Consider the following 21,833-nt stretch of genomic DNA (forward strand, 5'->3'; position numbering starts at 1 on the left):
GAGCTTTTATTTCTCACAGTAAGCTCTCCATACAAAACCATACAAAATGTGTGTGATAAGAATGACTAAAGTGCTGTAATTTATGTATGCAGTGTGTTGCTAAGTGGATTACTTCATTTATTACAATATGCACTTTTTGATGCTTAGTTTTATGTTAAAGCAGATGGTACATAAAAGGTATATGCCTAGTGTCAAAGGTTACCTTCTGCACTGGAACCGTTCCTTTTTTAGTAACGTCGAAGGTTAGTTACTAAAGATATAGAACATTGGAACCCAAACAAATTTTGCCTTCTGAAAATATTAACCTGTGTATAACACACAGTTAAGGAAATCCAAGTTCGCTGACCTAGTTGGAAATTGGAATATATGAGCGACTATGATGGCTGACCTAGCTGATAAATAGGAGTGATGAGAACATTGAATGAGTAGAGAACTACTTAAGTAAAAGAGCAACACTACTAAATTAAAAACTGAAAGACAAAACTTCAACATAAGTCTTGTTTTAGTAAATCAAGAGAACAAGAGTAGTATATACAATGTCATCGTCATATTGGTAGTCACTGATGGGGTAGCCTATTACAAACTAAAAAAGGAAAAGTCCAAGAGATAAATAGAAGAAAGTAAACAAGAGAATACTAATATTATTTCCTCCTACTATACTATAGATCTTATACTACTTCGGCATAGTATGGGGTCGATTACTCTTGACTCTTTGTAGACATTCGTTTCAAAAACTCATAGGTTGTAATCATGGTTGTTGCAGACATTGACATTGAAGCCCACCTAGGTCCCAATCCTCTGTAGCAAGCAAGCAAGCCACCTTCATTCACCAAATTCTTCACAGTTTGCACTAAAGTTAAAGGCCTCCTTCTCCCATTTTCCTCACTATCCAACACTTGCAACCTTGTCTTGATTGTGTCAAATGGCATTGTCACAATTGCTGACACCCCACTTGCCATAACAGCACTCAACCCTTGCACAGCCACTATTGCCTTAGAATCAGGCCTAAAACCACACCCTCCATTGACCAAACCACCATTATCCCTCTTACTCATATAGCTACCAAAAGCACCCCAAATGAGCCTATGGACCATAGAGTAAGAAGTCCACCAAACAGCATTGGATGGTGCATAAGTCAATATTGATATCCCAAACCCCCTATAGAACCCTCTTGCTCCATCAGCACAAAGAATTTTCCTGAATGCATCAAAGCCATTCCTGTAATTCTCAGAATTAAGATTAGTTAGTATATTTTTAGTGTTGCTGCTGTTGTTGCAGCCTTGAACCATAAGTCTTTGGCTCACAACATCAATTGGTGTCCAAACCAATTGTGCAGCCATAGCAGAAGTGACACCACCAGCAGCATTAGCTATAGCAGTGGCAGTGGTATCTGAAAACCCCAAATCAAGAAGAGCAGTGCCAACACTACTCTTGGTAACTTCAAGAGAAGCCATGTAAAGTGCGCGAGCAGGGATTGTTCCCATCAAAGAAGTTCCAAAACCTTTGTAAAAACCTCTGAATCCTTCATAGCGCATAATGGCACAAGACATGTTGAGACAAGAGTATTGTGCTGAAGAACATTGCTGACGTGTCTTCAACACAACCATAGGATAAAGAGCAGCTGAAACACCAGAGAATAAGGCGGCGCCTAGGAAGAAAAACTTGGACTTGTCAAGCATGTGCCAATCTATCTCTGCTGGTATGTGAATCTCTGAAGAAGCAGAGGAAGAAGAATCATCCTTTGTTGCATTACTCAAACTCATATTTCCCACTTTTGGAAGGGAAAAAACATCAAACACCTTTCCTTCATAAATATCACAATCAAAGGTGATAGGTTGGATGGTCCCCTATGTTTGTATTCATCTACCCAATTATCTAAACCTGAAATGGGCGTGCTTGTTTCTAAGAAAGGACATATTTTTATATGAAAGCAACAAGGCTCAGCGGGTTTGCTATTGTATGGTATGAGAGAAATGGTAAAAAAAAGAAAGGATATTGGTATTTATCTACTTTTTTTCTTCTTTCGGAGACAGATTTGAGAACGGGTGTGGATAAGCATAAATAGGTCAAACATTAGTTGCCACAAGAAGAAGAAGAAGAAGAAGATTCAAAAGTGAGGTATAGGTCTTACCATATATGTCATGGTTTGTTTTTCAATGAGTTGATCGTAATCTCTTTTAACGAAGAAACTACTCCGGCTGCGGCGGCGGCGGCGATGCTATGAAAGGAGGGAAAGTGGCTGAAGCAAAGTGAAACCTAATGAAAACAGAGAGAACTAAAAAAGGAGTAGAAGCATGTGGGAAAAATATAGAGTAATGGGTTGTGGATTTTTGTGAGGGGTTTATAGGATGAACGAAATGGACACGTGGCCGTTGCTACTTAGGTGGCTGTTCTGATTAAGTTATGGCTCTGACTCTCTTTTCTGTGGGTTCAAGGATCAAGGTAACTGATCAATCGATTTCATGATAAATAAAATATTAAAAGTGTCATTACATTTTGCCTTTTATATGTCATTGTATAGTACTTGATTTTCTATTAATGGAGAGAATCCTCCATTGTATGACGGACAAACATCTTTTTCCTGTTTATGTGTTCCCGAACTAATCAAATTTCACAAAATAATATTAAACTATTAATTTCTGTTTTTATAATTTTTCTTCTAAGTAAAATGAGTTTTCTTGATGGCTTAGAATACTAAATAGGACATAAAACAGAACATGTCATCCCTATACTTGTAACACAGCATTCATGTGAATGAAGGTTACTTCAATAGTGTCTCATTCAACAAAAACTAATAAAATTCAGCACCTTAATTTAGCAACCATAAGTATATTTAAAAGTACATCCTTTTCAGATAGACCATATTCTAGCCTAAAAAAACAAGGGTGGGGGGCACATCATGGTTTAGACCAAGTACTTTTATCTTTCTTTAATATCAGTTGTTTTCTATTTTTCTTACCCCCTTTCCCATTATCTATGGATGATGTTATTTTGGAATATATTCTACATCGCTCCTACTGTCCTTATAACTATTCTTTATTCACCGTTGACAATTAAAAACCTTCCCTAGTTTCTTTTCATCTGATTCAAAATCCAACCTTGTTTGTTTCAGCTCTTCATTCATGGAAAGCAGTTCTGTACAGCGGTGAAGTTTTTCAAAGAAATACTAGTCAAAGGACAAAAGGTTTATCATGCTTCACTTTCTTCTAACAGTTATTCTTCATTAGTTTATGATAACATCATGGAGAAGTTGCTCAACTTAATGAACAATAGGGAGGTAATCTTTTTTCAAGCATCGTAAACATCGGGATAAGATTTAAGCACATGAGAAGATCCCAACCTAAAAGACTAGTCTATTAGGTGGGGAGCCTCATGACTTAATACCACATTGAGTTTACTATTCTACTCAATGTGAGACTCCTAACACATTCTAGTGTACTCGACCGTCATATTTAACATATCTCTCAGGATTCTCGGCCTCATGTATGAAAGGTTTCTGGCAGTATGTCTCAGCCTTTGAGAAACCAGAAACTTAGGTTGCAACTCACATAAGCTATGGTACTTGCATTTAGATTTATAGGCAAAATGACATAATCCTAAGACACAACTTATCCTAAAATTTAGACAATATGCAGATATCTAATGGTTAAGTTTAATGGTAATATTTCTATAAAACCAAAGGAAAAGGTGAAAGTCTCGATGTAAAGTTGAATCAGAATATCAGATCCGAAGGTATTTATTTTATATATTATGGTCCAGTGTTCCAAAGTATCAGCTAGACTTAATCCATGACAAAAGCAGGCCTTTATATATCATGCCTATAAGCAATTGAAGGCCATATGTTGATGAAGGAAGACCATAATAGTAGTTTCTGGCTAGTGAAAGTGTTAGATTTATCAATTGTGTATAGCTAAATTCTGATTCTGAAAATGTTCCAAACTTGAGAAGAGGATGGTCAAATTAGCATAAATTATTGACGGTGTATGAAAAGTGTTTATAGAGGATTTTTTGCATTAGTTTGTGTAAGGTTCCTTCTTGTTTTTATTGATATACCAAATGTTGTATTTTATTTATTCTGCATAAGAGCTCTATAAAAAAGGTTAGTGTTTGTACATGGCAGTCAAACTCAATTGAACAATAAAAATTTACAAAGGTTATCCCAGTTCTGTGACATATTCCACAACAATCAGGGAGACAAAAATGTTATCCCTATATCAATATAATAATATCCGTTTATTATCAATGTTGTTCCCAATCCATTACTCTTATTCACTCACCTAAACTAATGCATCTTTAGCTCTGTAACTTCACTTATCCTAATAACAACAGGGAATTACTATCAAGAAAGGATTATTATTTAAAAATGTAACTTTTAGTGTCTCTGTTCCCTTTGAAATTTCATTTTACACCAATAGACATGCTTACTTTTCCTGATAAAATATTAACATATTCTCTAGGCATAATTGGTTGAACTTCGTTACTAAATCTCTTATATTATTCTCTTGTCTTTATACCCTTTACTATTTGATTGTTCGCTTGTTACCCTTTATAACCGGTGTAGCTTTTTAGGGAGTGAAATGAAATGTTTTCATTATGAAGAACAGAATAAGAGACTGAAAAAACTAAAGCAAATAGTTGCCACGTTAGCCAGTGTAGCATGAAACTGAGAGGCACGTGGAGCAGAACCTTGTGTTCTGACAACCACGTAGTATGCATTCAAATCAGACAAAATCACCGATCACCGATTATACATTCTTTCCTTGTTACGTGCTTCATTTTCCAAAGCACACATGCATGCATGTACCTCCTCCTTCACCTATATAAATACTTTACAACCTAAACTTTTCTCTTCAACTCATATTCACAAACACTTTCTGCTACAATAGCTTCTTTACTTTAAACTTGAAAAAGAAACAAGTGAATTAGAGCATCATGGATTTTAGGGGCATTGGGTTTGATCCAAGGATGTTAGATTTCCTGGTGGACCACATAGACTTCTCCGACGAAACAGACACCAAGTCTCACCATGCACCATCTCGAGCCTACGTTCGAGACTCAAAGGCAATGGCTAGCACTCACGCTGATATCCTTGACTACCCTGATGCTTACAAGTTTGTGGTGGACATGCCAGGGTTGAAGTCTGATCAGATAAAGGTTACCATGGAAGATGACACGCTTGTGTTGTGCGGTGAGAGGAGAAGGGACAAGGACAAGGATCACAAGGAAGGTGTTAAATATCTTCGTATGGAGAGGAGGCAAGGTAAGTTTTTGAAGAAGTTTGAGCTTCCTGAGAATGCAAATCCTGATGAAATTTGTGCTTGTTATCTTGATGGGGTGCTTACTGTCACTGTGAGGAAGAAGCCACCACCAGAACCCAAAAAGCCAAAGACCATTCAGGTCCAAGTTAACTCCCCTGAGCCTCAATCTCAGTCTCAGGGTGGTGTAGCCATCCAAGATGGTCAGAGCCAGAAATCTAAATCTCAGGAGAATCAGGACAATTCAGCCACCCAAGATGGTCATGACAAACGGGCCTGATTTTGAAGCAAATTCAACTTCAGGATGTGTTCATATACCCACCTCCAACCACCTTCCACCTTTATATATATATATATATATATGCTATATATAAGCACATGGTACATGGAGTTCTGTGAATGTGTTATCTTTTTCTTGTTTGGGTGTGGTATGACATGCTCAAACATATATGGTGTGCTATTACGTCTATATATGTGTTTTTGTGTGTACTCTACCTGTTTCAACAACCCGGTTGTATAAATAATATATAGAAAATTATGATATTGTCTATGGGATTCCAGTAAAGTTTGAAATATATGCAATATTAGTAATGATTTATTGCAATGTTCATGTCTTCTGGTTTTTAATGAATTTTTATGTAGAGATCCATAATTGAGAAATTATTGAGAGAATTTTGATATAAAACATTTTTTTTCAAATCTCGTCAAATTTTCTAATTGATTTGATGGCCATATAGGAATATAGATAATATTTTCTCATTTTATAATGAAATTTATGAGCATAGGGTTGTACAAACTGGAAAATGGGCTTGGGGTTTTGTAGGAGTATGAAATGGGTCATGGCCCTATTTGTGTTACATAATCCAAAACTACATTATTTTTTTATTGTATCAATTTATATACATTGTGCAAATCGAAGAAGATGACGTGTTCTGGAACCTACTAGTAGCATTCATTCCATTCTGGAAAAAGAAGGACCTGGAACTCGAAGTTCCCAGAAAGGCAGAAACTCTTGAACCTTCTGTTCCCTTCCACTATTTCACTATAAATACTCTAATCCTTCTTCATATCCTCAACTGCAAAATCAAAGCTTGTAAAAACATAAGAGAAAAAGAGAAAAATATAATGGATTTCAGGTTGATGGGTTTGGATTCACCATTCTTAAACACGCTGCACCAAATAATGGACCTCACAGACAACAACATTGATAAGAATCTGAATGCACCAAGCAGAACATATGTAAGGGACGCAAAGGCAATGGCTGCAACTCCAGCAGACGTGAAGGAATACCCGAAATCATACATGTTCGTGATCGACATGCCAGGGTTGAAGTCTGGGGACATAAAGGTTCAGGTGGAAGATGAGAATGTTCTTCTTATAAGCGGTGAGAGGAAGAGAGAGGAAGAGAAAGAAGGGTCTAAGTATCTGAGAATGGAAAGAAGAGTTGGTAAATTTATGCGTAAATTTGTTCTACCTGAGAATGCTAACACTGATTCTATTTCTGCTGTTTGCCAAGATGGTGTTCTTACTGTTACTGTTCATAAGTTGCCTCCTCCTGAACCTAAGAAGCCTAAGACTATTGAGGTTAAGATTGCTTGAGTTAAAGCTAAGTCAAGTGAAGGTTGAAAGAGTGGTGTAATAATTATGCTATGGCTGTTTTGTCTATTGATTGGTTATGAGTTTTGTAATATGATATCATTTGAGATGTAATGCTTGCTTTAATTTGAATGAACTATTATAATTTCCTTTGTTCATCTGCATTTTCATTTACATATATATTCTGTTGTTAACTAACATTAGCAATGCGATTTTAATAAGAGTAATAGACATATAAGATTGGTAATATAAATCAAAATATTAGTGTGTAGTACTTCTTAGTCTAGTCAAAGTAGTAGCAGATGTAAATCTGTGTTGGATTGGTCACACTAACACTGACCTTTCTCCATAGCAGTTAGTAAACAAAAGAACTCTCATTTTAATTAAGAGAGTAACATTTATGAAATGCCTTAATTACTAATATGCCACTCCCAACAAGTTTTATTCTTTGATTTTTTTAAGAAAAAATCTAAAATAAGTAATCAAACATCCCCTTACTCATTTTGATGATCTCAAGCCTTAATATTTTAGATTATTGTATAAAATATATATATAACCAGGATGCAAAAACTTGTGCTTCGAAGAAACTTAATATGTTACCTCCTCAAATCACCATCACTTTTGACTTGTACTTCTCAGTTGCAAGGTGCTGGTCTAACCACGAGTCTCACCACCCAATTAATATTACAACTTTGTTGATATCAACATCTTTTCAAAGTCCTCCACTCTTCTCTAAGTCTTCCCCTGCCATGCCCCACTCTAAGCTTCGTTCTATAATATTCATTCTTTTTTTCCATCACTGGTATTGTTACGTGCCAATTGGCATTACCCATTGAAGCTTCCTGATATAGTTCATAGGAAGGTTACCATGAAGCTGCTTCATGAAGCAAAGGCTGTGGAGTTTATAATAATACTAAGTGCATACTATATGATACTTAACTATTATTTTTCATGTCAAATAAGGTACCATACCAGAATGACAGATAAAACCCCAACAATATCAGATTCACCTGATGAAGATTGGTCTTTTGAGCTCTCTGAGTACTTGAAATTCGACAATGATCAATGGCCAGATGATGATCCTGAATCATTTGTTTCTGATCATGTTCTGATGAACACCAATGAAGTAGTAGATAACTTTGGAGGAAGTGGTAGCCAAGTTGAGGGATCTTCTAGTAGTAAGTAGCCAAGTTGCTGATGAAATGAAATAATGAATTGAAATTGTGTTTTATTTTGTAGTTTAAGATGTATTATAATTTATAGCCATATCCAATGTGTATTTAACTAAATTCTAGAGTAACTATAGAAGCATATTTAACACTAGATAACTTTGTTTTCTTTGGCTTATGTTTCCTTTTGCTTATTGTTATGTCATTGGTTGTGTTCCACATAGGAGAACTTATCAATGCCCAAGTAGAGGAGCAGAGAGTTGCATTCAAAACGAAATCTGAGGTGGAAATACTTAATGATGGCTACAGATGGAGAAAATATGGGAAGAAAACGGTCAAAAACAGCCCTTATCCAAGGTATATGCCTAAGATGCATGCATACTTTAATCAATGGAACTTTTATTTCTACATTTTTGTTGTTGCGTAATATACTTGTTAAACTTCTAATATATACTCAAGAATACTTGGTTACAGGAATTACTATAGATGTTCTGCGGATCGATGTCCGGTGAAGAAAAGGGTTGAGAGAGATAGGGTTGATCCAAGATATGTTATAACAACCTATGAAGGCAAACATACTCATCTAGTTCCTAACAACCTTGGAAACTAAGAAGCTTAGGTTGTTCTCATGTTATGGCATGTGCTATTGACCCTGGTGGTGATTTCAATATTGTTTAAGACACTTCCTGGTGAATAGTAAAATAGTGAAGTCTTTGATCTATGTTCTATTTCCATTCGATTAATACATATTTAAAACAGAATATAATGTAGCTTTTAAACGACTAATGAGAACTGAAACCATATGTCTCTGCTAAAAAATTCAATTAATTAGTGGCATGGAGCTATAAAGTAGTTTAACAAACATGCTTTTTAATATTTGAAGACGGAAAATATATCATGTCATGTCTGCAAAGTGATACTAAGATTATTTTAATACGTCCTTAGAAATGCGTGAAAGTGACAGAAGTAAAGCAAATGAGGAAAATATTATCGAGTTAAAAAATGGGGAAAATCTGAAAGCAAAAGCAATAATTTTACCCACTATTAATTTAATTGAACATTGTAAAATCACCTCTTCCTTATGAAGAGATTGTGCTGAGAAATTTTGTACTGCCAACCAATGCAGTGAATTAAGAAGTATCAGAAGAGTGAAGATATATAAATAAAATATATTCTACCAAAACCTTAAAGTACTAGTTCTATAGATGTTCTTTAGTTATAAGTTCTTTTATTTATATTCTCATATCTAATATTTGATTTCACACCAAAAATCTAATAGTCTCCTCAAGCATATGTATACACATCTAACACTATGGTCTCCTTAGGTTCACCATTTTCTCAATCTAAACATCGACTCTCATGCTACTGGTTGACATATCTGACCGAACATGAAAATAATGAAGAGTCATAAGTGAAATATCAATGAAAAATTATAATACTTCTACGTGCCTTTTCAACTTATAAAATTTCATGGGCTTGTAAGTACTCTTTATAATCATTATTCTGTAATGTTCAATGCTCCAGAAGGTTCAGGCAAAATTTTGGTTGAACCCTTTAACAACAATAAGTGGAGTTAAGGTATTCAAGTGTGAATTCATTAAGAACAATAATTTTTTGAGTGAATAAAAGAGATAACTTCCCACCTAACACAAGTAAATATTTATTTTTATATTACCTAACACAAGTAAAACAATAATTTTTGTTTATACATTTTCTTAAAATAGATCGTGTTTTAGAAACATACAAATATACTAGTTGTGTGTTTGATTCTTATACTAATATTTTAATAAAAATAAGTCATATTATTAAAAATAATAATTTTAAATAAAACTAACTGATATGGCTGGTACAGTTCAATTGAAAACTTAATGATATGACCAGTTTCGATTGATTTTTGAATAGGATGATTATGTAACTAACTAAAAGAATAATTTAATTATTGTTTTAAAATGATAAATAAAATAATTTCATAGCATGTGGTAACATCCACCTTTGATCTGGATTAGACAAATACCTGAATATCAATGTCAGTCACTAGGCAGTGAAAGTTACACGTCAACACTGTTATTAAAACATGTACCAAATTTACACTATCCCTATAAATATTTAAAAAATTATACTATAATAATAAATAAGTGGTCAAACTATACCACTTTTGTAAATTTCCCTCTTTGTTTCAATTAAAATAAAAAAGTATTATTATCGTTTTAAATAATAAGTATAATTACTTATATATTATTTATTAAATCAAAACAATTATTTAACATATTTTTTTAAAATATCAACCGTGTGTAAACCGACAGTGATAGTATATAAAATACATATATTATATATCTTTTGTTGATAAAAATAATTTGATATATCGTATATAATAAGCAGTGATTATGCTTTATACCTAATGTATAAATATCTGTTGAATAATTATTTGTGAGTATTTGTGTGGCATAGAGGGAAGTAGTTTTGTAAAGAGGAGATCGGAGAGAGAGAGTGTTGGAGTTGTGGTTTGAGCAATGGAAGGGATAATGCAAGTGCCATATCACACTACAACGAAGCTGATGCTGGCTTCATTGGAACGCAACTTACTTCCTGATCCTATCATTAGGAGACTCACTCGTTTGCTTTTGGCCTCTCGTCTTCGTTCTTGTTCTAAGCCTTCTTCCCAACTTCAACTCGATGACCTTATCCATTTTGTACACTGTATTCTTCTTTTCTCTTTCTTCATTTCTTTTCTGCTTCCTTCTCTTTATTTCCTATAATATCCTTCATTTTTTACCTAATAATTATAAACACCATGTGACGAATAATTATAACTAATATATGGTGATAATGCAATAATCATTTTTTAGACATGTATTACCACTATCAATTATATCATGGAGGCTCAATTGAGGTTTTTGGAGTCTGCGAAACTGACTCCTAACTAATTCGGCCTTATTTTTTGGTAATAGTTCATAACTCAATGGTTTTGGGAATATCTGAAACATTGACAACGATCTCAGTTTAAAACCTTGGTCTTTGCTACTCCGCCGCATTTGTAATGATTGCGGCGAGCTACATTGGTAACCATAATTTCAAACCTGTGGGGCAAATTTGGTTCCAGGCCAACAAAAATCTCATTTGAGTCTTGTCAGAAAGATATGAAATAATGGAGGAAATCTGAGTAATGATAAGGAATAGTTACTCTCCTCCCTCTAACAATCCCTATTTAACATAGAGGCTTGAAAACCTTCGGAATTTGTAAGTGAATCTGAATTAGCATCACTCTATATTGTTTCAAGATGAATGAGTGTTTGATACTCTTTCAGCTTTACAAGAGATGCCTATTGCAATCGACACGGACAAGGCAAAATCTCAGCATTATGAGTTACCAACCTCATTCTTCAAGCTGGTTCTCGGAGAGAATCTCAAATACAGGTACTTTGATGCTCTTCTCATTCTTTTGAGTCGTCACTAAAATTTGTTGTTGACATTGAAATTTATTTCACCCTATTGATTTTGTATGTTTTTAAGTTGATTGAAGACTCATCCCCTATAATTCTGTAAATTGTTGGAGTTCTGTAACTCGTGATTGGTGAAACAGAACACTGAAGTGGTGGATATACGTTCATCACTATAAACCATAGACTCCACAAGAACCAGAAGATGGCTATCTGGTGTAATAGTGAACGCATAGTTTCACACATGGCTTTACCGCAATTTTGAAAGAAAAAAGTAGATTCCTCTTTGTGTTGTATTCGTAAGAGCCGCTGATGAAGATAGTATGCTACTAGATAGTAATTCCGTTTCTTTGAGGAAACATAAAAGAAGTAAAAATAGTCTTTACAACAAGCTCCACCTAAAAGGGTTTATGGTTTGAATAGCGGGCACGGCAGTGCTATAGCTCACTTGATTAGCTAAAGATGCATTTTAGAGTAATGATTCAAGGTTTGCATATGCAGTGGGGAATGCTTTCTATGAACACATCATTGTCACAGAATGAATCTATATGAGATGCCTTGTATGCAATGTAAATTAGTTATTGACATGTATGTGTGCAGTGTGCATGAATAAAATGATAAAATATGCAATCACCTTATGGTTAATATAGCACTCCTATATGTATGACTTGTACAGTTCTTGTTATTTCTCTTCTACCACAAAGACTCTGGAAGAGGCTGAAGAAGCAATGCTGGAACTGTACTGCGAGAGATCAAAGCTGAAAGATGGTCATACAGTTCTTGATGTTGGATGCGGCTGGGGATCACTGCCTTTATACATTGCCAAGAAGTACAGTAACTCCAAGGTCACAGGAATCTGCAATTCCACAACTCAAAAAGCTTATATTGAGGAGAGGATTCGGTATGATTCTAAATATACTAATATTTGCTTTGGACATTGTGCATGTAATATATTTTGCAAAACGTTTAAACACGACTCATACATGGCACCAAAATTTAGCTTGGAAATTAAATAATGCATTGCATGTTGATCAAATTGACTTTCTTTGACTGCTCTCTTTTCAGGGATCTTCAGCTACAAAATTTGGATATCATTGTTGCAGATATTCGCACATTTGAAATGGAAAGCTCTTATGACAGAATAATTTCCATAGAAATGTTTGAGGTTGGAGTTTGTGAATAAATAATATATATCAAAGTCATGTTTTCCAAAACTTTACAGTCAGTTTTGATCTTGACGCAGCATATGAAAAACTACGGAGAACTTCTCAAGAAGATATCCAAATGGATGAAAGAGGACAGCCTTTTATTTGTTCAACATTTCTGCCATAAAGTATTTGCTTACCACTTTGAGGTGAACTTCATATAACGTTGTTAAGCGAATTACCCACCTTGGTTTCTTGGTTTGGTTTATGACATAATCAATACCTTAATTAGACCAGCAAGGTTTTTCATAGAAACCTTTCATTTACTTACTGGCTACTTTATGCAGGACAAAGATGATGATGACTGGATTACGAGATACTTCTTTACTGGAGGAACTATGCCTTCAGCAAATCTGCTTCTTTACTTCCAAGTAAGCTACTTGCTAAGCAAATTGTGCTAGTTTTGTTATTACTTGGTCATGATGGTGTTGCATAATCCCCTCAAAAAATAAAAATCAGTAGCATCCATACTTATCTCACTCGTGGTCGACTTCATTGATGATGTATGCAGGGTGATGTTACTGTGGTCAACCATTGGCTACTAAATGGGAAACATTATGCTCAGACCAGGTTAGAATCGACAAAAATCGTTCAATCATTTTTCCGCAATCTTGTAATGTTAAATTGTTTGTAAAGCAAGTTTGAAGTGTATTACTAAAGCAGAAAACAAATATATGTTGCAGTGAAGAGTGGCTGAAAAGAATGGACAAGAACATTACTTCCATCAAGCCAATTATGGAATCAACGTATGGCAAGGATTCAGCTACCAAGTGGACTGTCTATTGGAGAACATTCTTCATAGCAGTAGCAGAACTCTTTGGATACAATGATGGGGAAGAATGGATGGTTGCACACTTTCTTTTCAAAAAGAAATAAAATAAGCCATAACTGAATGAAGAATGTGTGCTTGCTACAATCATGATTAGCTTATTTTATTTGGTTGTCTGTTTGCAACTTTATATGTTTTAGCACCTATTGCCTAGCATGAACCTTATTTTACTTTTGGCGTGCAGAATTGGAATTGTAGTTAGGAATTGTTATTCTGATTTCACTTGGAATTGTGAATCTATGATTGGACTTTGGATCATATAAAAAATTAGAAAAAAAAATTAGAATTATAAGCTCAATTTCAATTACGTTTGGTATGCTTGCTTGTGTGTGTTATTGCATGTATTACTGAGGAATATTGATGCAAAAATAAAAGTGAGGAATTTGATGAATGAGCAAGTCAAGTCAAATGCTCCTATGCCATTGTTGACTTTCCTCCCAAAGTGAAACCTTCAAATGGCAAATATGTATCACCATTCATTATAAATGCCTAAAGGTCCTTACTAGTTAAAACTTGCAAGAGCAAGGTACTTTTAGAATTCCATAATATAACAAATGTTCATTATACAAAAATTCAACAACGAGGGGAACTAAGACCAAGTATGATGTCAAAAACTCACTGAAGAAAATGATATTATTTTGTGTCACATTCCTAAAAAAACCCACGCTCATAATTTTTTTTATCTCATTTCCTGTCACAATAGACCATATAGGTTGAAACCATCAAAAATTTCTATAGGAAATACAAGCTTGATCTGTTCAAACAAATACCTAATAGAAATGCAAAGGAACATAATACTATAACACTGGTCGTCACGTGATTAAGCTTCTCTCCTTTGTAGCCAGTTATCTGCACCACAATAACAAACTCATAATTAGGCCAAGTGTCCTACAGCAACCACATTTTATATCACAACACCCTGGGCATGAGTACCACATAGAGGTGCCATAGTGTTACTCGAAATAAATACATAAATAAACAAAATAGAAGCAATAATACCAGAGAGGTTCTACAAACTGAAAACTACACACATCTATCAAAGATGGTGGCTCCTTTTGAGTTTAACAAGAAAAGAAAACCACAGCTACTTAAACTCAGATAGAAAGAGCAATGTGCATAAGCAAATTTTTAAAAAAGAAAAGGGCAATTATATGTTTCTATTGGATCTTCAGTAAGCAGAAAGTATAGACCTTCTGCTTGAAACTTCGAATGTTTAATGGCGTAAGATATTAAATGAAGATGTGGGGAGAGGACACAGAATTTGTAAATGAAAATTTGACCCCCACATCTTCACTAGCCCCATCTGCAGCACCATCCTCTCCTTTCACTAAGTCCTCAAAATTAAAAAAACTCTCAATTCCCAAACAAGACACTCTTTGTCGAACTCCAATTCATCGTCGCAACTCGCAATCAAATAAAATTTGTTAAAAAGTCACAATCTGAACATTCCTGCAGCTGCTAATCCTGCCACCTTACATCCTACTGAAGAATGCAATTTCCATTGATGGCTTAGCCTAGGTTTCCATCATTTAAACAATCTAAGTTATAAAGCCCGTAAACATTTTCAATGCTCAACAATACAATAAACACCAATTCAATGACAAATTACTCAAATTGATCACCCATTATAGATAATTGAAATCACACAATGATAAATATCAAACAGATCCTCCTTGTTTACAAGATGAAGAACAAATAACTCAACAGAACAGAAACAATAAGGCGCTTATTGAGTCTAGGAATCACTCACCCCACTTCAGCAGCATCTGCAGTATCTTTCCTATGATCATTTTGAACATTGCCTTCAGCTTCCAGAAAACGACTCAAATGGTTATCTTCCAAATTTTCCTGTCAAATAATATAAATATAAGTTTAGGTACCAAAAGAGTAATTTTGATGAAACATCCTATTTCCACAGATAAAGTAGGGTCCTACAGAAAGACAAGCTTTGTACTTTTGCCACTCTGAAACACATTCCTCTTTGTCCCAATGACCCTTCATGAATTTCTCGGCGTACCACCTTGGAAAATTGAATTAGGGTTTAAGATGGGTAAAATTGATAGAGAGGAAAAAAAAAAACAATTTTTGATAGAGAGAAAAAAAAACAATTTTTGATAGAGAGAAAAAAAACAATTTTTGATAGAGAGAAAAAAAAAACAATTTTTGATAGAGAATGATGTGAATGAATGAAACCTGTTGAAGCAAGTATGGTATGCATCTCGAAGAGGGGCACATGGAGAGGTTGAAGAAGAAGAAGAAGAAGAAGAGCTTTTCTTGTTTCTCATGGAAATGGAGTCAACGATGTTTGTGTGTTTTTTGGTACAAACAATGTTGTTTGTGTTAATAGACAACTTTAAAGTTTAAACTTCCACAACAGTCTGCCACCGTAGACATCTATCTGTCACATTTATCATCTACTCATTCATTCAAATATTATTAATGTCACTCACATGAATCGAACTTTACTTCAGCCATATTAGTAAAGGGTTTAAGGAATTTGATATTACCAAAATAATCCCCCAATAGGTTACAGTAATCAGAATTGCAAGTCCTGGGTATTTTTGTATGTCAATAAGAAAATTATAAATTTTTTTAAGATTTTTAAAATAATAATACTTATATTTTTATTTAGTTTTTGTGTGTGACTTAGGTTGACAAGTATGAAAAAATGGTTCAATCAGTTGAAACAAAAATGACTACCTTGTGATAAAATTGCTGCACTGCAAGCAAGTTGAATTTGGCTTACATGAAAAGGTGAAACTCCACCAAAATTTGGTAAAGGAATAAAAATCTAAATTTCATTTCTAGAGATCATTTTAGATAGAACTTAGAAGTAAGGTGCAGCAGTAATTTGACATTTTTTGTTGCTTATGCAACCTTAAACCCTTGGTACACCTTTCAAAACAATAAATCTTTTGATATACATGGAAAAGAGATAAAGGATATTATTTTTCTTGTCTATCATTGTCCCACCATAGTTAATGCACTACAAGCAGTGAAATTGGGACATAGACCATAGATATCAATTCACCACAGACATAACTTTCTGGAGTAAGCTCAGAAGTGCCACAGTGCCAATTAACTATTGGTTTTTCTTTTAATGAACAACAAGGCTAATATGAAGTAAATATCTCACAGAACCTTTGCACTCTGTGGCACAATATAATGAATACAGTTTGTGATGACAAACGTCAAAGCCATAAAACTAGTCTCCTATTCCTACAATAAGCAGCTAAGATTTACATAGCCCCAATGCAACAAAGTGTTGAACAATACAAGGAGCCTGATCAGTTGATTTCTAGGGAAAGATGAATGGATGTATTATATAGACTATTATAGTACATAGTGCAATTCTCATTCTCAAGCCAAAGAGGTGGCTAAATAAAAAAAATTAATGGGCACAAAACTAAGTTAAGCTTTTCTATCATACAATCATCTTCAAAGAACCCGGGCAGGTGCAGTTGAAGAAACTGTCATGTTTTGCTCTTAAATTTTCTTTGAGCTTTCAAATCCACCACAATCACAGTGATGTTATCTTTGCTTCCTTTCTGAAGAGCACAGTTTGATAGGTACTCTGCAGCTGCTTGTGCAGCAGGATCAATTTCCTCTCCCCTTACTGATGGCAGTGTCGAGCCATTTTTCTTGTGCCAGAGAAGTATTCGTCTACGGGCTATGTGGCATGCCTCTTCATTTGTCATTACATCCCACAGACCATCACTGGCCAGAATCAGACATTCGTCGTCTTTGGCACGAGGAAGAAAAGTAACTTCCGGTTCTGGAATAATCCATGGCTTCAGATATCGATCACCTGAAAGTCGCAGCAACAGTAAACAGAAAATGTTTCAGCTGAAGTAACTGCTTAATTATCAGATGAGTCACAGTCTAAACTTGCAATGACAAGCAAGGCTGACACTACAGAAAAAAATCATAATACAAATGTCCACAAGTATTACATAGGTGCCTGAACTACAGAAAGTAAGAATGACAAAAACAGAAATCCTTGTAATCACCGAAGACTTCCATGAAACTCAAACTAATAGACAATAGAAACACCTACATAAAGTAAAACTTATGATTAAGAAGTACATGCCTATGGACCTTGACATTGCAAGTACACCAAGTACACGATGACCATTCCATTGTATCACCTTGCCTCCGGCTGCCTCGATTCTTGCACGTTCATCATCTCGATTTGGCTACCATGTAATGAACCAGACATGATAAAAAAAATCCAATTAGTTAAAACATTAAAAGTTCAAAGGAAATTTATAATTATGATTGGGGTTAACCTACTTTATGATCGACAGATAATGCCATGGGTTCTTTGCCACGGCAGAGAACCGCTCTTGAATCACCACAGTTTGAAACTATGATATGAGATGAACAGATAATAGCAACAACGGCAGTGGATCCAACAGTTTCTGGGGCAACAGATTCACAATTAGCCTTTCCCCCAACTTCAGCATCAACCTTTAAAAAACAATTGGTGAAAACTTTTTTCCACCGATCTTGACAATCATCCTTGGTTTTTCCAACTATTAGACCTTCCTTGACAAATTCTATTTCCTCAGCAAATGCCAAATGTAAACGATCACGGCAATAATTTGCCACCTGAATGAAGAAAGCAAGCCTTGTGAAGAGTTCCCCACAGAGAACAGTAAAATCATGGGACAAAATAATCATGTTGAAACTTGAAGGCAAAATAAAACTTTACCTGAGAGCCACCATGGCCATCATAGACTCCAAAGAAATGAGTTGTCTGCTGACTAAAGAATGCGTTTATTCCATCAATTACCCTATCACCAATTAGCATTTGAATAGGAATTTTCAAAAACCGAGGTACAGCTGCAATTGCATCTTCCATCTCAGGTCTTTTTCCACACACGGATGTAAACCCCCAAAGTGGAATACAATCCAATTCAAAAACACTCCGACAAACTGTTCCACTCACCCCTTTTTCCAGAGGTAGCTGATGATGAAGAACCACTATAGTAGGCTTTGGGCGGGATCTAATTCCTGTCTCTTCCTCAAGGCTCACTGCTAGAGCTAGGGGTTCACTCATAATATCCGCCTCGACATTTGACTCAGCCAAATCAGCAGCTCTAGCAACAACACTGACAGCACAATTGCTCTTATCTATGTCAATGGAACTTGTTGTCCCTAAATCTGCTATACCTTCATAAGTGACCATCAACTCATCTCCACATACACTACCATTATCACTGACTACTGAAAGAAAACAAGAGCTATCAATAATTGGATCACCTTCCAACAATAATGAATCATCCTCGGTTTCTGGTGTTAAAACTTCATTGCCAACAACCAAAGAGCTTTTATTTTGGGATATTGTATCCAAGAAAGGAACTTCTCTATTTCCTCCCTGTTTCGGTGGCATGAGTGCGACTGCGACAATACAAAAGCCATCATCCATATTGCAACCATTATGATCTTCTTCAGAACCTATAACCGCCTCCGTGGAAAACTTAGTTATAGAATTAGATAAAAACCCAGCATTTGTCATCATCTTAAGTCTTGATACATCCATGTGTGCAGCTATTCTCGACTTATCACACACTAAATTATCTACTCTTAAAGGCACTGCAACTGCGGTAGGCATGTCCTCCATCCAATTCCTTATCTAGGTAAGTTACCCTCAGGCTCTTCGGATATCACACAACCTGTCATACTACAACTAATTTACCATCTCTTCCTTTTTTATTGCAAACGATCTCAGAATGTGAAATGTGGACTTCGAAAGGTCATTTTCCACGTCGGCAAAACTGAAGGAGGAGGCAAATTCAAGTGCAGCAAATCATAAACTAGTTAAAATATGGTGAAAGTGGAATAATAATAATCGGATCAGGTCAACAACAACGGATCCAAACTTCCATTTATGAAAATTCTAACAAAAAATAGCCAGGCTACATCCCTTTCAAACATTATCATACTCTTTTCTAGATTCTTCTCTATCTACCTCCATCAACTCTAGTGAGAGAGAAACAACTTCAAAGAAACAAACTTTATCTGCAAAAAAATGGATTCCGCAATAAAAAAGATTAAACCTCACAGATGAAAAGGGGAAAAAATCCCAGTACTCATTATCTATTAACAGAAGAACTAAAGAAAAAATATGGGAAAGGAAAAGTCTCAAGGATCACAAGTGTGCCCTCAAAAGATGGGAAAAGAATGAGAAATTTTTGTTTCTGCTTTCAATGTAAAAGTGTAATCTGCATACTTAATAATTAACACTACGTTTTGCTTGGATCTAAGGCAAATTCATCTCAGGTTCTTATAATCTAGTAATAATTAAAATAGATTGACAAAATGAATGAATGAAACAAAGATAAAGGAAGGGAAAATAGATTCAGTACCTAATTGGAGAAGGGTCTTGTTCCTTCCTAAACTTTTGTCTTCTCATTTTGACACCTGAAACCCATTGATTGGAGAAGGAACAAATCATCAACAAATTTCATAAATAAATAATAAAAATAACAACTTTCTATGTTATGTGTTATTCTCTTCCTAAGATATATTATACACACATGCATACCTAGTTTGTAGACACTTGGAAGGTAGAGAAATGGAGTGGAGAAGAAAGAGAGAGAGAAAATGAACAAAAATAAAAAATGGTTTGAAAAGAGAAAGAGAAATATTGAGGACACATGTCAAGTATTGAAGGGTATATTAAAGTATCGCCTACACCTATTTCCATCCATACACCTGTACTCACGTTTCATCCGCCAATTTCATCTTCAATTATTTTTATTCTTATTTGAAGGAAAATAATATATTCTCTTACTAAATTATCCTTTTAATTCCCTTATTCATAATCAAGTGACATATGCTAAAGGTGATATTTTATTTATTGATAATTGATTTCCATGTGGCATATGTTACATTTTTAAGGGTATAAGAGTTAGTAAGAAGATTTAATATTATTCAAATCATACTTTATAATTATGCTGCTAAGCTAATAATACTGCTATTATTATTGTGTTTCCCATCCGTGGGTTTTGCAGTGGTGGCTGATAAGACTTGACACATGAATACGTTGTCTCAAGTCAATTGGAACTGAAAATTTAATCGGATCTAGTCACTCTAATTGATATAGTATGTTTCACTTTCACCCAATAAAACTGATAAGTCTAGTCAAGAAGAAGTAGCTGAAGCTATACCAAGTCCAAATATAAAAGTTTCATAATTCCTTAAAATTTATGTTAACTATACGTAGTTAAGATTTATTATAATATCGTGGAAAAGGTCATTTTTATTGAAGGGATTCAAAAATTCATTTAGTATAATATTCCAAAAACATTTTATATGAAAGAATTGGTTATAATAGATGACCATGTTGAATTGAAGATATATAGTGTAGTTAATTTCACTTGCTGCAATCTATTTTACATTCTCAATTCCAAAAAATTTAAAATAAAACTTCTGAACTTTTTAATTCACAATTGTATATCCAGAGGTAATATCTTTCCGACACATGATATTAGAATTCATGTCTTTATTTTCATACTATTATTATTAGAATTAGAATAGGGATGTGACACTTCCTTCATCCATGAAAGGAGGAAGACCTATATGCATATATGGCCAATTAAATCTTAAAAGTACTTTTGTGTCTATGTTCTAAAAGAAGTCAAACATGAGGAGAGTGAGCATTGATGGAGAAGCTTGTTTTGGATAAGGTACAATACACATTTTTTTGTTTCTTTGGTGTATATATGTCAACCATGCATACATTTCTTTTGATTCTTTTATCCTTCCTTAACCAACAAACAACCTACAATAGGGAAGAAATTACAAAGGGTACACCACAAAATAGGTGGCTTTCCTATTCAACCTCAATCCTTAGGGGAATTTGACAAAAAATGATTGAATTAAGATAAGCATTCCCCTAATTTAATAATTTTATCTCAACTTCATATTCTATTATGTTGACCGAAGATTATTTTGGTTCAAAATAAAAAAAATCAAGTTAAATGCATTAATTATGATTGACCAAAAAAATATTTAATAATTAAATTTTTAACTTAAATACATTTTTTAACCAATCATAATTCATGATACACAGTGTGACACACATTGTGGAATAATAAATATGTAACCTCATTTGTACTAATTTTACTACATTGAATTTCTTAAGTCTCACTTTTGGAGAATTTAGTCATTCGGTCCATTTCTAACCTCAAAGAGATGACATGGCTAACAACGTCACACATGTCAGTATATATTAGGGTTATTTGATTTTGTGAAAAAATGAAAGAATTTAATTTTAAATAATTGACTTAAATACATTGTTGGTCCTCCCAGTTTTATGATTTGAAGAATTTAAT

At 34.5% G+C, this 21,833-nt stretch overlaps 7 protein-coding genes across 10 annotated transcripts; 4 read left to right on the plus strand and 3 right to left on the minus strand.

The window, feature by feature from the left end:
• LOC109328221 (solute carrier family 25 member 44-like) lies at positions 490 to 2,450 on the minus strand. The gene is made up of 2 exons (XM_019561581.1): positions 2,132 to 2,450; positions 490 to 1,881 (listed from the first exon to the last, which is right to left on the minus strand). The coding sequence occupies exon 2, from the start codon at positions 1,761 to 1,763 to the stop codon at positions 699 to 701; it is 1,065 nt and encodes a 354-aa protein (XP_019417126.1). The 5' UTR covers positions 1,764 to 1,881; positions 2,132 to 2,450; the 3' UTR covers positions 490 to 698.
• On the plus strand, positions 4,848 to 5,851 carry LOC109327596 (17.9 kDa class II heat shock protein-like). Its single transcript, XM_019560772.1, has one exon. The coding sequence runs from the start codon at positions 4,933 to 4,935 to the stop codon at positions 5,533 to 5,535; it is 603 nt and encodes a 200-aa protein (XP_019416317.1). The 5' UTR covers positions 4,848 to 4,932; the 3' UTR covers positions 5,536 to 5,851.
• On the plus strand, positions 6,281 to 6,999 carry LOC109328503 (17.1 kDa class II heat shock protein-like). The gene has a single exon (XM_019561997.1). It carries the CDS (start codon positions 6,381 to 6,383, stop codon positions 6,852 to 6,854), a length of 474 nt encoding a protein of 157 aa, XP_019417542.1. The 5' UTR covers positions 6,281 to 6,380; the 3' UTR covers positions 6,855 to 6,999.
• Positions 7,620 to 8,794, plus strand: LOC109328502 (probable WRKY transcription factor 50). Its single transcript, XM_019561996.1, has 3 exons — positions 7,620 to 8,029; positions 8,245 to 8,377; positions 8,495 to 8,794. The coding sequence occupies exons 1-3, from the start codon at positions 7,720 to 7,722 to the stop codon at positions 8,628 to 8,630; spliced, it is 579 nt and encodes a 192-aa protein (XP_019417541.1). The 5' UTR covers positions 7,620 to 7,719; the 3' UTR covers positions 8,631 to 8,794.
• LOC109328501 ((S)-coclaurine N-methyltransferase-like) lies at positions 10,477 to 13,798 on the plus strand. 2 transcript variants are annotated; one of them, XM_019561994.1, is made up of 9 exons: positions 10,477 to 10,717; positions 11,326 to 11,434; positions 12,134 to 12,358; positions 12,523 to 12,622; positions 12,701 to 12,811; positions 12,950 to 13,033; positions 13,174 to 13,232; positions 13,346 to 13,504; positions 13,649 to 13,798. In XM_019561994.1, exons 1-9 carry the CDS (start codon positions 10,531 to 10,533, stop codon positions 13,752 to 13,754), a joined length of 1,140 nt encoding a protein of 379 aa, XP_019417539.1. In that variant the 5' UTR covers positions 10,477 to 10,530; the 3' UTR covers positions 13,755 to 13,798. The 2 variants fall into 2 exon arrangements, with proteins under 2 accessions (XP_019417539.1, XP_019417540.1); XM_019561995.1 differs by having other exon boundaries at positions 10,478 to 10,717; positions 13,346 to 13,749.
• On the minus strand, positions 14,094 to 15,848 carry LOC109328652 (uncharacterized protein At4g33100). 2 transcript variants are annotated; one of them, XM_019562221.1, is made up of 4 exons: positions 15,685 to 15,848; positions 15,427 to 15,511; positions 15,240 to 15,339; positions 14,094 to 14,343 (listed from the first exon to the last, which is right to left on the minus strand). In XM_019562221.1, exons 1-4 carry the CDS (start codon positions 15,774 to 15,776, stop codon positions 14,312 to 14,314), a joined length of 309 nt encoding a protein of 102 aa, XP_019417766.1. In that variant the 5' UTR covers positions 15,777 to 15,848; the 3' UTR covers positions 14,094 to 14,311. The 2 variants fall into 2 exon arrangements, with proteins under 2 accessions (XP_019417766.1, XP_019417767.1); XM_019562222.1 differs by having other exon boundaries at positions 14,094 to 14,340; positions 15,242 to 15,339; positions 15,685 to 15,847.
• Positions 16,609 to 20,134, minus strand: LOC109328651 (probable protein phosphatase 2C 53). 2 transcript variants are annotated; one of them, XM_019562219.1, is made up of 6 exons: positions 20,042 to 20,134; positions 19,863 to 19,917; positions 18,206 to 19,515; positions 17,785 to 18,102; positions 17,582 to 17,687; positions 16,609 to 17,299 (listed from the first exon to the last, which is right to left on the minus strand). In XM_019562219.1, the coding sequence occupies exons 3-6, from the start codon at positions 19,115 to 19,117 to the stop codon at positions 16,965 to 16,967; spliced, it is 1,671 nt and encodes a 556-aa protein (XP_019417764.1). In that variant the 5' UTR covers positions 19,118 to 19,515; positions 19,863 to 19,917; positions 20,042 to 20,134; the 3' UTR covers positions 16,609 to 16,964. The 2 variants fall into 2 exon arrangements, with proteins under 2 accessions (XP_019417764.1, XP_019417765.1); XM_019562220.1 differs by lacking the exons at positions 19,863 to 19,917; positions 20,042 to 20,134 and having other exon boundaries at positions 18,206 to 19,633.

This window comes from Lupinus angustifolius, chromosome LG15 (assembly GCF_001865875.1).
Source record: "Lupinus angustifolius cultivar Tanjil chromosome LG15, LupAngTanjil_v1.0, whole genome shotgun sequence".
NCBI lineage: Eukaryota > Viridiplantae > Streptophyta > Magnoliopsida > Fabales > Fabaceae > Lupinus > Lupinus angustifolius.